Raw genomic sequence first — 13878 nt, 5'->3', positions numbered from 1 at the left:
AAGGCAAAGCACTATGGGGTTTGAAACATGCAACTGGGGAAGCAACAAATGCCACAATGAAGAAGCTGTGGTGGCAGGTGACTTTCAATAATCCTTCAGGTAACTGCAGTGCTGGTAACGACAACACCTGAGGGTGTTCATTTAACTAAAAAGTCCACCCCAAAGAACAAGCAAAATAACAAATGGTAAGGGGCCAAGGATAAAATGAAAAAATAAAAGTTGTGTAAGGAAAGCTCAAAGAAGGAAGTTGGGGAAAAATAACACAAACAACAGAATTTAAGATGGGAAAGGCCAGACTCAAGTTTGATCTAAACAGTTTTACCTCTTGAAAAATGATTCCAAATATACAGGAAGGTGTTATAATGCATCTACTTAAAACACACACAAATACTTATATATGCACAAATCTGAGAGAAAATCGATGTACTTACGCTTTGTATTGTGATTTGCAGCACATTAAAATGAGGACTGCGATAACCAACAGTATCACGAGGGAACACAAGGATATGAGCAAGTAGATGACTCTCACAGTTAGGAAAACTTTGAATATAAAGAAAGAATCAAGTAAAGGTTTATGTGGAAAAACATTAAGAAACAAACTCAATGATATATAAATGTTTACTTGGTTAATGCCTTTACGAAAGGCAGCCTACAATATCAGAATTCATTATTTTTAAATCTGGATCATTTACATGGAAGTACAGGTTATGGAGGAATATTTTAGAAAAAACTAAATACCAAAAATAAATACATGCACTGTAAAATTCCATATTTAAATAAAACCCCAATGACTTCAGCATGAAAAATTAAATGTGCCATAAAAAGTCCTTTTTGTAGTTTATTCACTTATGTCCTTATTTTTATCGATTTCTTCATGTTTCTACTTCTGCAACACCATGTGCATCATGAAATATTCCTTGAAATGAGAACTGTCATTTTCACCTGTCAAAGGTGAGATGACGGGCTCAAGTGAGACCAACTTTTTTTTTTTTTTTTATTGGCGATTTTGTCAAATTTGCACCTGCCCCAGAGCCCCAAGATCCCCAAGGCAAGCAAAGCACATGCTGAGAGTTGTGATTGTGCGAGTGTAGAAGAGTTGGCTAGAATAATTCAAAAAGCCCTGAATCCATCAGAGTCTCAGGAGTGTTCATTTGTGTGAAGCCAAATCCAAAAATCCAAAAATGGATCTCCTTAATATCTTTTTGGTTTCTCCTAGACAACAATGAGATCAGAAAGAAATAAAATGGAGACACGTTCTTTCGTCTCTTGCTTCTCAGTTTTTTTTTTTCTCCCAAAAAAAAAAAACCCTGTTTTTCTCACAAGTGCCTCCTCTTGTGTTTCAGCAGAGAGCGAGCAAAGCGCTCAGATCTTCCAAGTCATATCTTCACATATTTATTTATTTTTTTGCAAAGTATTTACATTGTGTGCTCAGCAATAAATGGTGAAATGTATGGACAGATTGTTTGTGGTAATTAAATACTTTACTATGATTACCAAACTGTAGTCAGTGCTTCTAAATAATGCTTTTAGTTATTCTAATGTATACTTCTGCGCTCCAGTTAGATCATATAATATTCTGGAAGAAAAGGTAGGCAGCGTAGCATGGTGTTTAAGAATTTGGACATTAAATCCTGCAATTGTGAGTTCAAATCCCACTACTGACACCATATGACCGTGAGAAAGTCACTTCACCTGCCTGTACTCCAGCTGGAAAAACAACAGAAATGTAATAGATGGAAGTGAAGTTAGATAAAGGCTTGAGTCTAATAATAAGTAAAAATATGAAGTGTTGAAAGAGATTAAAACAAGACTAGAATGAGATCTGACAACATATAACATGCTTTTAAAGCCACATTCTCAATTCTGACTCCTTTTACCTCAGTTGTATCTCATGTCCCCTTTATTCTAAAGCTTTTTCTTCTAAGAAATTTTAGGAGGAACATCTGTGACAAAGTTGACTCTTGAATGAACCATAAATGAGACTCTCTTTTAAGTCTCATGAGCCATCAGAGATCAACATTTACATAGTAAAATATTCGTAAGCGTTAATGGCTAAAGAATTACATGCACTCTGCCAATGATTCACCAATCAAAGCCCTGTACTCACTACAGCCCGCCCTCTCCACTTGACAGGTTTTCATTTTAAGGCGTATTTCATGAAATAAAGGCATAAATAAATTACAAATATATTTCATGAACCATTTAGTTTATGGTCACATATGATAACATTTGTACATATTTATTGGCACATTTACTTGCATAATTATTTTTATTTTCTCCAAAAATGTATCTGTAATAGTTGGCCATGGTGACACAAGGAGTCTGTGGTGTGTTTTAAAGTCCACATCTTAATTGCCTGTCAGTTAATTACATTAATTGCAGTTTCTTATTACAGAATCATCTTCCTATTTACATGACGTGGACTAAATATCAGAAACTCGAAATGAAATTGGAGTTGAACATCAAAGCAATTAAATCACAATTTCAAATGTGGCTGCCAAGATGAATCCTTTTAGGTAGATTGCCAGTTAGCAGTACGTGTTGGCTATAAAAGACATTGGATAATTAGCACTGTGACATGTGAATTTTTAGAGCCATAGGACGTAACTAGCGGAGTTCAGAAGTGGCCAAATATTTGGTACCCAGTTTGCATGTGCATTGGTCACAAAAACTGCAAAGTTGTTTCCTGTGCCCAGGAGAACAGCCCAAAAATCATGACAACATATATGCTAAAAGTAGAAAGACTGCATTGTTAAAGAAGAGAGGTACTTAAGATTTGAAAAGTTATTTCAGAGGATGGTTACCAGATACCCCAAAAATTACCACCGCTTCCCGGTCTCAACAAAAACTGTACAACAATCAGCTTCAAAAAGTTACAATTTGGACAGGGCTGACATTCGGAAATTCTGTATACAAGGTTGATGCATAAAGATGCAAAACCTGGTATAAGGGTAATGGAACCTGGACCCCTGAGCAATGCAAAAAATCAGTATGGTCTGCAGTCATCTTTCAAACTATTTCCTACATCCATATGTGGTGGCTCTGAGCCTGGTGTTCTGCACCGGCAATCACAACGTTGCCAGTTCGAATCCCGTAAACACCAAAAGTGGCTCTACTCGGTTGGGCCCTTAACCTGCTGTCACTTCATCTTGTGTATGATAATCTGCATCCAACCCTGCAATCAAGTCCTCCAACATACAAGAAAACCTTAGGGGTTTGGTGGCAAGATTGGCATTCCTGTTCCAGTGTGGTGCTGATTTGTCATCCGTTGCATACGACGACTGGTTCGTCATGTGGTGGGTGTGTCAATGGGCTGTATCAGCACATGCTCTCAACATCTCTCTCTCTCTCTCTCATATGTATTTGAAGAAGGCACATGTAGGCCTTCAACTCAGCAATTCTTGTGAATTGTGGGATGCATAATGATATGGGCAACCATCTCAGGGGAGTCATTGAGTCTGACAATTGCTCTGCGTGGTTGTATTAAGGAACATGGGGCCATTTTACATGAACAATGGAGAGGTGGCCTCCTAAAGACTGATAAATTAAAAACAAGCCAGTCTAGTGGCCATCTTGGAACCTGACACTCTGCAGTATGAATTTTGTATCCTTAAAACATCCTATTGAATGAAGCTTAATATGTCTTCTGATACTACGACTCTTAAAAGTAATAGATCTGTAATGAAATTTGATGGTTCTTTACTGGGTTGGATGGTTCTTTGTAGAACTGTTGCCTAATAAAGCACCATTTAATTCTGGGAAATGTTCTTTATATATGAAGCTGGTTCTCTGCACTTTGAAAAACCTTGAAAATGTAGGAAAAATGTATGGTAGGCTACCTAGCAGGACACTAACAGATTAAGAAAACCTGAACTTAGCCTGTGTTATTGCATGCAACAAGAGTCCTTCTAAAATCAGGACCCATTGGTATTTTACAAATCTGTTACCATCTATTCATGGCTAGTTACAGTATGGAGCCTGTTATGGATCTAAATAAAAGGTTCTTTCTAGAACCTTCATGTGGATGGGTCTTTTGGGAACCAAAAATGATTTCCCTATGTCATCACTCTGAAGAACCACTGTGACACCGTTATTTTTAAGTGTGTAGATAGTATTGTAGAGTCTGTTGAAGTATCAACATAAAGTTGTTATACTCGGTAATCATGCTGCCTTAAATTGGCAATGTTCTGCATGGTAATAAGAATTTCACTCCACTCTGTATATGTGACAGTAATGTAATGTCTCTTTAAACCTATTAGGTTGTTAATTACTCCAAATCGCACCTATACAAATGTCTGACTCCTGGTACATGTGTGCTTTCAACGCTCCAGCCCTGTGGGTACCTCACTCCTTGTTCAGGTGGTCACTACAGGTGGATTCTCTATCCAAATCAGTATTTGTTTATTCCCTTCCACATAAAACTCCAAAAATACTGTAGCCATTTTATAATTACCTTCACAGAAGAAGGGGACAACGTCACTTTTGCTTTTACTGACTTTATTCTCCACATGACAAGAGATGTTACCAAAGAGTTTTCCCCGAAGCAGCAAAATGTTGTTTTTCCTCCTGCTGTTCAAAGTTTCATTGGTCACGGGTGTTTCCTCGTTCAACAGCCACCTGAGCGAGACCCCCGAGTACTGATTTGAGAGACACTCAAACTTTACTTCTCTTTCCGACAAGCACTGAACTTTTACAGTAGGCCGTGATAAAGAATCTAGAAAGAGCAAGAGAGTTGGATTAATTCCTTTTTGGTAAATCATTGTCTTATTTAATGTTAAGTCATATTTTTTAACGTTGGGTAGTTAATCGACACACACTACACAAAGCACCCAAACTCTACAAGACAGAAAATGACACGACACCGGGAGCAAAAATGACCAACTAATGCCTGATCTCCTTTTTTTTTTTTTTTGCTACAGATTATGTTCTTGAACATTACTTTACTGATTACTTTTTATTACCTTTAGCTGTTCACATACGTTATTAACATGGATCTTAATCCTTTTAAAGACTATAGTGCAGTTTTAAAGCTAGAGTTCAACTTAAAAGAACTGACCAGTTAGACATATTCGATATGAAAGCTTTAGGAAACCACTGGGCAAGCAGTCAGCTTCTCTACTATCTGCCTCAAATTCTGGCCAAATGAACCAGTTAGGTTCTGCTTAATAACATACAGGACTTTGTGTCCCTCTCTGACTTCATTATTTTAAACAGTAAGCTGTAAAAACTAACTTCAAACTGTTCCAGCAGTGATGATCGATCTTTTTGGGGGAAAGCAAATTGACAAAAGTGTAAAAGATGTAAAGGCTTTCCATGACTATTCCAGTAACAGTCCCATGAAGCAGCTGCTTTATTACAGCAGCAATGCCTGTTAAATTTGGTGGATAAGGTAAAAATAAATAAAACTGTAAAATTATCTAAAAAAATGTAGACTGTAAAATGTGATCAGTCAAAAAAAGAAAATGTTCCTTTGGATGAAAAGCAGACGTTGAACCAGATAAAACTTTCAGTTTCCTTGTTTCACTCATTGCCCCTTTACTCAAAATGCATAAAACTTCCTCAGTTCTCTACACTTCCCAAAAAGTCACATATGAAATGACACATAACATTTTAAAAACAAAAAATCAGTCCGTTGTCATAATATTCATGTCTATCTCCTCTGATTTTAGAAATGAGTCATTACCAGAAATTGCGACAAATGAAACTTTTTTTCTTAAAGTTGTAAGAAAATACTTTACAACCAAAAATCGCTGTAAAGTGTCTTGTCTGTATGATGTACCCCATTAACAATGTCTGCCTGTCTGTCAGTCATAATAATAATAAACACCCACCTCAGACAGTATAGATAAACGTTATAAACATAAAGAAGTGATTTGTAAGTTCTCTTAACCCTGTACTATATTTAAACACTACATCAACACATGATTTGAAGTTTTACCTTGTGAATTTCATTGTCCTTCTGAAAACACACACTCGTGTCAAGTCTCCAAAATGTTGGGACAGTTGAGTGTTCAGCACTGTGTCAAATCACCGTTTCACTTAATAAGCATTTGGGCGCTGAAGACCCCAGTTGCTTGCGTTTAGCAAGTTTTAGCTTTTTCCCCTTCATCTTTTATGCAGGTCTTCAGCAGTTGTACGGTGCCTTCGGTACTTCGTAATGTGCGACACATTCTGAGTTGGAGACTTGTCTGGAGTGCAGAGACCAATCTCGGGCCCGCACTCTCAGTTTAAGCCGATATGCACCTGCAAAGCAGCCAGAACGTCATTGACTTTGTTCCTGGTAGGACTTTTCTCTTGGGAAAACACGACGGCTGTTTTTATTTTTATTATATATATTTTTTTAATCTAACTTTATTTCTATTTATTTTTTTTTTTTTTATTTTACCCAAAAGCATTTGAAATGTTGACTTGTCAGACCAGAGAACATTCGATGCTACTTTCAACCTCAGGCGAGACCGAGCCTAGAGAAGACCATGATGTGTGGCTTTGCCTTTGCATAGTAACATTTTAACTTGCACCTGTGGATACAGCAGCGAATGGTGTTGAATGACAAAGGTTTGCTAAAGGATTCCCGAGTCAATTTCTTGATGTCCGTTATAGGAGCATGACAGTTTTTAAGACAATGACATCTTTGGGATCAGAGGTCACACACATTTAGAAGTGGTTTACAGCCTTGCCCATTACACACTGAGATTTGACAGGTGTCATTAAATATTTGAATTACTGTATATTGCGCATTTTAGGGGATGGAATGCCCAAATCCTCTTGATCTGTCTTTGGCAAACATTGTTCTCAAAATGCTGAATTATTCGATAATGCATCTGTTGGCAAAGTGGCGATTCCCGCTGCTCTTTAAGGACTGGGCTTTTTCTGAAGGCTCCTAATATCCTGTAACACGGTTGCCTTACTCGTTTCACATGACCTTGTTATTTCAACTTGCCACATCAGCAATAGTAATAATAATAATAATAATACATTTTATTTATATAGCGCCTTTCCCATGCTCAAGGCACTTAATAATAATAATTCATTACATTTATATAGCCCTTTTCTCAGTACTCAAAGCGCTATCCACACAGGGAGGAACCAGGAAGCGAACCCACAATCTTCTTACTGCAAGGCAGCAGCACTACCACTGCATTACCTGTGAGGACAATAGATAAACTTCTTAACGTCTTAACTCTTGGGATGTGTTGCAGGCATCATCATTTTCAGAATAAATGTATATGTTAAAAATGTAATTGACTAGGTAAACATGAAATACTTTGATTTATGCTATTTGTATCTGAATACAAGACAAAGTAAATTTACAAATCAGTCCTTTTTGTTTAGCATTTTCTATACTGTCAGAACTTTTTTGGAATTGGGTTTGTAGTACTAGGTTGTTGTACCGTGTTAGCCATTATGAATGTAGAGAAAAGCCAAGCAAAATGACACCTTTTATTGGCTAACTAAAAAGATTACAGTATGCAAGCTTTCGAGGCAACTCAGGCCCCTTCTTCAGGCAAGATGTAATACAGAAACTGAAGTTTCCTGTGTTTATATCCACACACTAGGACAAGAAACAACAATGGTAAATCTTTAAATGAAAACTCTTAAATGTAAAAAATTAATAGGTTCATTCAGGCTAAGAATAAATTTAACAGGAGATAGAAGAACAATGTATGGTCAAGATCTTTAGATAAGATAACTGTCCAACAGAAGAAGGGGCCTGAGTTGCCTCGAAAGCTTGCATACTGTAATCTCTGGAATTGGGTTTGTAATACAACTATTTATTATTATTATTATTAATAATAAAAAAGAATATTTATTTATTTATATAATAATAATAATAATAATTTACAATAAAACAATATTTGAAAATGAACCACAGCATCACAGTTCATGCAAGAATTTTTTAAACTGTTTATCAATCCATAATTGTTAACTATTTAAAGCAGATTAATAATTCTGCATTGTTGTGCAAACTTTTGAAAAGCTTTGAGGTAAATTGTCACACACAAACTAACATAGATACGAGAGAAGCTGATTTAGATAAATAGAGAGCATATATTCATATAATTGAATACCCGGCCCAACCAGAAATGATTTGTTAAAACAAAACACAGAAAATAAGGATTAATTTGTGCCTCTTGTTAACTTTTTTGACTGATTGACTCTGTCTTGATTACCATACTGTACATTGGTTTTGATTATTAGTTTACCTTCTACAGATATGCTGACAATCCTTCTTTCTTTAATTCCATGTCTATAGAAAAACTCAACGCTGTATTCTCCTGAGTCATCCTTCTGGAGTTTGTGTATTTCCACAGAGCCATTCTGATGAATGGATATTCTGTTTTTGTAGGGCCTGTAGTAAATATAGGATTGACCACTGAGCTGTGCAATAGGAGAATGCCGTTTCTTCCAATGAATATCATAAGCCTTTTCAGAAGGACTTGCTTTGATGAACAAACGTGCTTTTGTACCTGTGGTCATGGCTATTGGAGCGTCTTCAATTGTGTCTGGAATAACAGTGATTACAAAAATGCTTAGAAATGCTCTGCATGGGGAGAGAAAAGAAGTCATCATCATTCAAAATTTTTTCTTTTTAATTTTCTAAATCATTAATAAATTGCTTAATAATTGAATAATTGAGTTCTCCCCATTGTTTTCTTGTAGCTTTTTGCTACAGTGAACATACATGGATAGAGACTGAGGAACTGGGCACTCTGCATGGGCATCAGCTTATGAGAACATGTAAGAAGGCAACTAGGAGAGCAAAATAGAAAGAGGAATTAAGTGTTAACTTACAGTACATGTAAATTAGACAGCAGGCTTATTCATTTTTTAAAGGAATGGATTGAAATATTGCATTGTTTCAATATGTGAATTGGTGCTGCTAAATTGGTGCTTGTGTGCATGTGTGTTGACCTTAAATGGACTGACTCCCAGTCCTGATTTTGTTCCTGCACTGTGCCCAGTGATTGCTGGGATAGGTTTCAGCTTCCCCACAACCCAACCCAGGATATACCAATTATGAAAATGAATAAATGAATAGATAATAATGATAATGAGTTGCATCTCTCCCTTGAGCAAGCTGAACACCCAAGATGTTAGTAAGATAAGTCAGGGTGTTGCCTGGTTGGTGCTGTGGCGAAGAAGAGTTTGAGCTTTGCTGACTACAATAATATTAATAATAATAAAATTATTATTGGCTGTGGTAAACTGTGACTAGAAGAAAGTCACTGTTCCACTTGCATTTCGTAAAAGGTGGCTAAAGAAAGATGACATTAAAAAACATAAAATATAAAAAGATAATTTTTCTACTCCATTACCCAATTTGAGTGGGGAACAAAATGCGTCAACCAAAACAACATTCAGACGGATTATTATTATTTTATTATAATTAAACTAGCTGTGAATGCCTGTGCTGTAAAAAGCCCGGGCCCTTGGAAACCATAGATTCTGGCACTTCAATAAACCAATCGCATCGGTTATGTATTAACGGCTACTCATCAGTTTCGCTTTGCTGACGCGCTCGCCTCCATTGTCTATCAGCTGCTAAGCGAGTTTTTCTCTCCTCAGAGGTTTCGTTTTGCCGATGTGCTCGTCTTGCTTGTGTATTAGCGGCGCCGGTTTCACTTTGGTGACAAAATCACTTTCTTTGAGCCTCATGCTGTAGCCTCGCACTTCCGGGCCAGCCAGACAGACACTCTTCCACGCATAGACGTTTATGTATAAGATATAATACACAGGAGTTAAAGTACTGCTCATTATTTTTATAAACGATTAAGAACAAAGCTGAAAATCTGGTAGTCTGTGTGAAAGTTCTGAATGATGGCCCTTTTGAAGCCTTTGATGCCAAATGTCTTCAGATCCTTCAATTTAAATGATATTTTCAATATTGGAGAGCTTTTTGGTGCCACACTGTTAACAAACCTACTTAATTCGAAGTCTGTCTAAGAAGCAATGCAGGAAATAACAGCAGACGGAGCCTCAGTCCATTTACATCGGCCCAGTTTTGAGTCAACAGTTAATCTGACAAGCATGGCCTTGGCATACAAGCCCACACACACCTATGTAGAGTAAGCAGACTCCTCACAGAGAGAGTGACTGCATCTGAGAAGTTCTGAGACCGGGACTTGAGAGCTCTGAAGCCTCACAAATAACCGACGCACCACCTCATATTCTATTTGTTACTAAAAAAAGACAAACCGTGGATGTTTGAGTTTTCTACAATGCATGGTTCGTGACATGGCTGACTCTGTAGCAGATGCTTTGATTGTCCACTACAAGCATTACGTCTAATGAAATAAAACAATATTCTGAATCATTATTTTGTAAAAGCTGTATTTGCAGAGAGTTATTGTAAATAATGAATAAAGACATTAATCAAGTAATCAGTCCATTTTTCAATTGAACTGCACACTTTTGCTTGGTAGATATTTGTTTCTGCTGCTTATCTTCAAAGGACACGCAGAGTCAATTTTTTGAGCTGTGTTGTCATGACTGCCAGTTATTTTGGGCCACTGATCTGCCGAAACTACTAAAATCATGTTGTTTAATGAACAGAGTATGTTGCAAATATAGCCTAATTATAGCAACCATTGATGACTGTCTAACTGTGGCTGATACACATATCCGTTTAATGTGTATCTAGTGTTACTTTCAAGTTACAGCATTCAAAAGAGTACGCTATGTGTGTGTTAAGAAAATGTTCCATTCTACCAGCATGCTTAGTTTTAATTTAAACCTCACTGTAATCAGAATATAAGTTTAATGTCACTGTGCTCTGTACAAAAATTATTTTATAAATCCACTCACATGTACAGGCCAGGCCAAAGTTAGCACACAGGGGCTCTCAGCATTTAGAACTGCTAGGCAAGCATTTGAAGCGAGAAGGGAACAACTACGAAAATAGGCATTGTACTATTTCTGTATGTTAGAGATGAAATCGAATCCTCTCCTGGCCTTGTTTGGAACCTAAGTAAGGGTCTGCGCGTGGAGAAGACAGTATAAAAAGACTTGGACAGCAGCCAAACACCTCGAAGCTAATAGACGGATGGGTGATAATGTCATCCGTCCTGAAAATCCTTTCAGCACAGAGACGAAAATGACAAACTATACACAAAGTGTTGTCATGGCTTCCTCGTCTGTTATGCTGCGTAAATCGTCGTTAAAGAAAGCTAAGTTATTTTCTCTTATGTGATTTTTTTTTTTACCGCCATATCACTATTGGAGGGATATCGCCTTTTACATTATATCTATATAGTTTCAGGTTCCTTAAAATGCCACAATTAAAAAGAACTTATTCCAACTAGGGAGCTAGCAACACCTATTGGAAATACTCACCCCGTGTAAATTTAATGCTGTGAATTTGTTGCTTATCCCATCTGTCATTTGCTTCCTTTAAATGTCTCTGGTACTTTAAGTTATATATTTTGGGATTGTCCTCCAGTCTTTGCTTTCTGGTCTTATGTTTCTAATTGTCCTCTTAGTTAATTTTCCCCTTTAGTCTCATATATTTCCACTCCTTGATCTCTCTTTCTTCAGCTTGATTTTCATCTAGCAGAGGTTTTTCAGTCTGGGCACTTTCTCTGTAGATTTTTCAGTTAAAATCTCCTGATTTGCTCTCTGAAAGCTTCCGGAAATCCTCCTCTTTTTTTTTTCCCCTTCAGGGTAAGTGCAAGTTTGGTGATGGGGTTGAAAATCGCCAATTTTGGAATGGTGTCTCTACTAGTGTGTGTCGGTGGAAAATCAAAATTGATTTTCACATATGAAAAAAGATGATCCGCTGTGGCAAACCCTAACAGGAGCAGCCAAAAGAAGATTACAATTTTCAATGGATGACTCCATACTAGCTGAAAACTAAAATTTAGAACAAGTGCTTTCAGACATATCTGCCCTGAACCCAGTGACCTTTGTACAATGATATCTTCTGGAATCTTCTGGCACTATCTTTGCATGATGTTTGCCTTGTCACAGGCCCCATGCCTATTGGTTTTGTCCAGTTTGGTTGTGTACTTGTCTCCATATTCTTCGAAAATAGTTTGACCCACTGTATGTCCATTGATAATTGCCGTAGACATTGTCTAATTTAACCTGGCAGTTTTGTAGTCTGCTCTGTTTAATGATGGAACCTGACCTATTCATTTTCATTTGCAACATTTTTACATGAGGATTTTTTGAGATATGTAATTTATTTAAATATACATTGTAACGGGCAGCCAGAGGAAAGAGCTTGCATGGGGCACTACCTCCCTCGGGATGACAGAGGGCAGTCCCCCTGGCTTGCTACAGTGCCACGGAGCTGGGAAGCTCAACCCTTCTGGGGCCTGTGGCCTCCGCCAGGGGGCATATGGAGAACGGCTGAGACCTCTTGTGCAGGGCGGCCATCACACTTGGAAGTGCATCCAGAAGGAGATCATGGAGCAGCTTGAGCACTTCCAGGTGCCCTATAAAAAGGGGCCAGTCCCCGCCATTCTGAAACCAGAGTCAGGAGGAAGAGGACAAACCCTGAGGAGGAGTGGAGTCTGCTGGACTGGTGGCAAGGAAGGGACTGAATTGTGTGTTGTGTTGGTATTTGTGTACAGTGTGCTTAATTGTAAATAAACCGGGTGATGTGTTGAACCTGTGGTCTGCCTGTCTGTGTGCAGGTTGGCTTCACAACATGTATGCTCTCAAAGAAGATAGCTGAGAGCTTGTTTGCCCTACCAGAGCGCATGCTGGTTGACGAATATGGTTGCGAGGATAATGTAAATAGTAAGGTGGAAAGATTTAATACTAACGTGAGAGCTGCTGTTGACATAGTTGCACCTGAAAAGACAGTGAAAAAATCTTCTAGCATTGTTATACCATGGAAGACCCAAAGTGTCGGATTTAAAGAGAACATGCCGCAGAGCTGAGCGCATAGCAGACTATACTTTCTGAGAAGGTTGGCATCCTTCAACATCTGCAGTAAGATGCTGCAGATGTTCTACCAGACGGTTGTGGCGAGTGCCCTCTTCTACGCGATGGTGTGCTGGGGTGGCAGCATAAAGATGAAAGACGCCTCAGGCCTGGACAAACTTGTTAAGAAGGCAGGCTCTATTGTAGGAGTAAAGTTGGACAGTTTAACATCTGTGGCAGAGCGACGGGCACTAAGCAAACTTCTGTCAATCATGAAGAATCCACTGCATCCACTGAACAGTGTCATCTCCAGGCAGAGGGGTAGCTTCAGTGACAGACTTTTGTCACTGTCCTGCTCCACTGACAGACTTTTGTCACTGTCCTGCTCCACTGACAGACTGAGGAGATCGTTCCTCCCCCACACTATGCGACTCTTCAATTCCACCCGGGGGAGTAAATGCTAACATTAATTTTATTTAATTTTTTTTTTTTTTCATTTTTATTACTATTTAATTTAATATTGTTTCTTTGTATCAGTATACTGCTGCTGGATTATGTGAATTTCCCCTTGGGATTAATAAAGTATCTCTCTCTATCTCTCTCTGTCTCTCTCTATCTCTCTATCTCTATCTATCATGAAATATTAAAAGTTAAAATAACAGAATACAATAACACTGTCCGTCTTGAGAGGCGCTGTTAATTCTCTAAGATTATAAATAACAATGCTAGTAATCCCAGAGTTTTATTCTCTACGATTGATCGTCTGCTAAACCAGGTAACTCAAAGGAATGCCTCCTAGGTACTTCCAGTAAAGCCTGTGAGGCTATCGCTGTATTTTTCAATCAAAAAATTAATGATATTAGAAATAACATAGTATATCCCTCCAACACTAAGGATCCTCCTAAACCCCAGCATTCTGTTATAAACAAATTAAACTCTTTCACTAGGATAGATTTACCTGATTTACAAAAATATCTCAATTAAAACCCTCCACCTGTGTCCTTGATC

The 13878-nt window shown here is 37.9% G+C and overlaps 1 protein-coding gene across 3 annotated transcripts in view; it reads right to left on the bottom strand.

The window, feature by feature from the left end:
- The window catches only part of LOC120542624, a 31094-nt gene that overhangs the window by 6405 nt on the left and 10811 nt on the right, over positions 1–13878 (bottom strand). For 2 of the 3 annotated variants that reach the window (XM_039775207.1, XM_039775208.1), the window contains exons 5-7: positions 8205–8504; positions 4454–4714; positions 432–540 (exon numbers count right to left, since the gene is read on the bottom strand). In XM_039775207.1, the coding sequence (XP_039631141.1) occupies positions 432–540; positions 4454–4714; positions 8205–8504 (670 nt within the window). The remainder of the gene's footprint in view (positions 1–431; positions 541–4453; positions 4715–8204; positions 8505–13878) is intronic. The other variant, XM_039775209.1, reaches the window with a different exon arrangement.

Source organism: Polypterus senegalus, chromosome 13 (genome assembly GCF_016835505.1).
Source record: "Polypterus senegalus isolate Bchr_013 chromosome 13, ASM1683550v1, whole genome shotgun sequence".
Taxonomy (NCBI): Eukaryota; Metazoa; Chordata; class Cladistia; order Polypteriformes; family Polypteridae; genus Polypterus; species Polypterus senegalus.
This window is presented reverse-complemented; position numbering and strand designations above follow the sequence as displayed.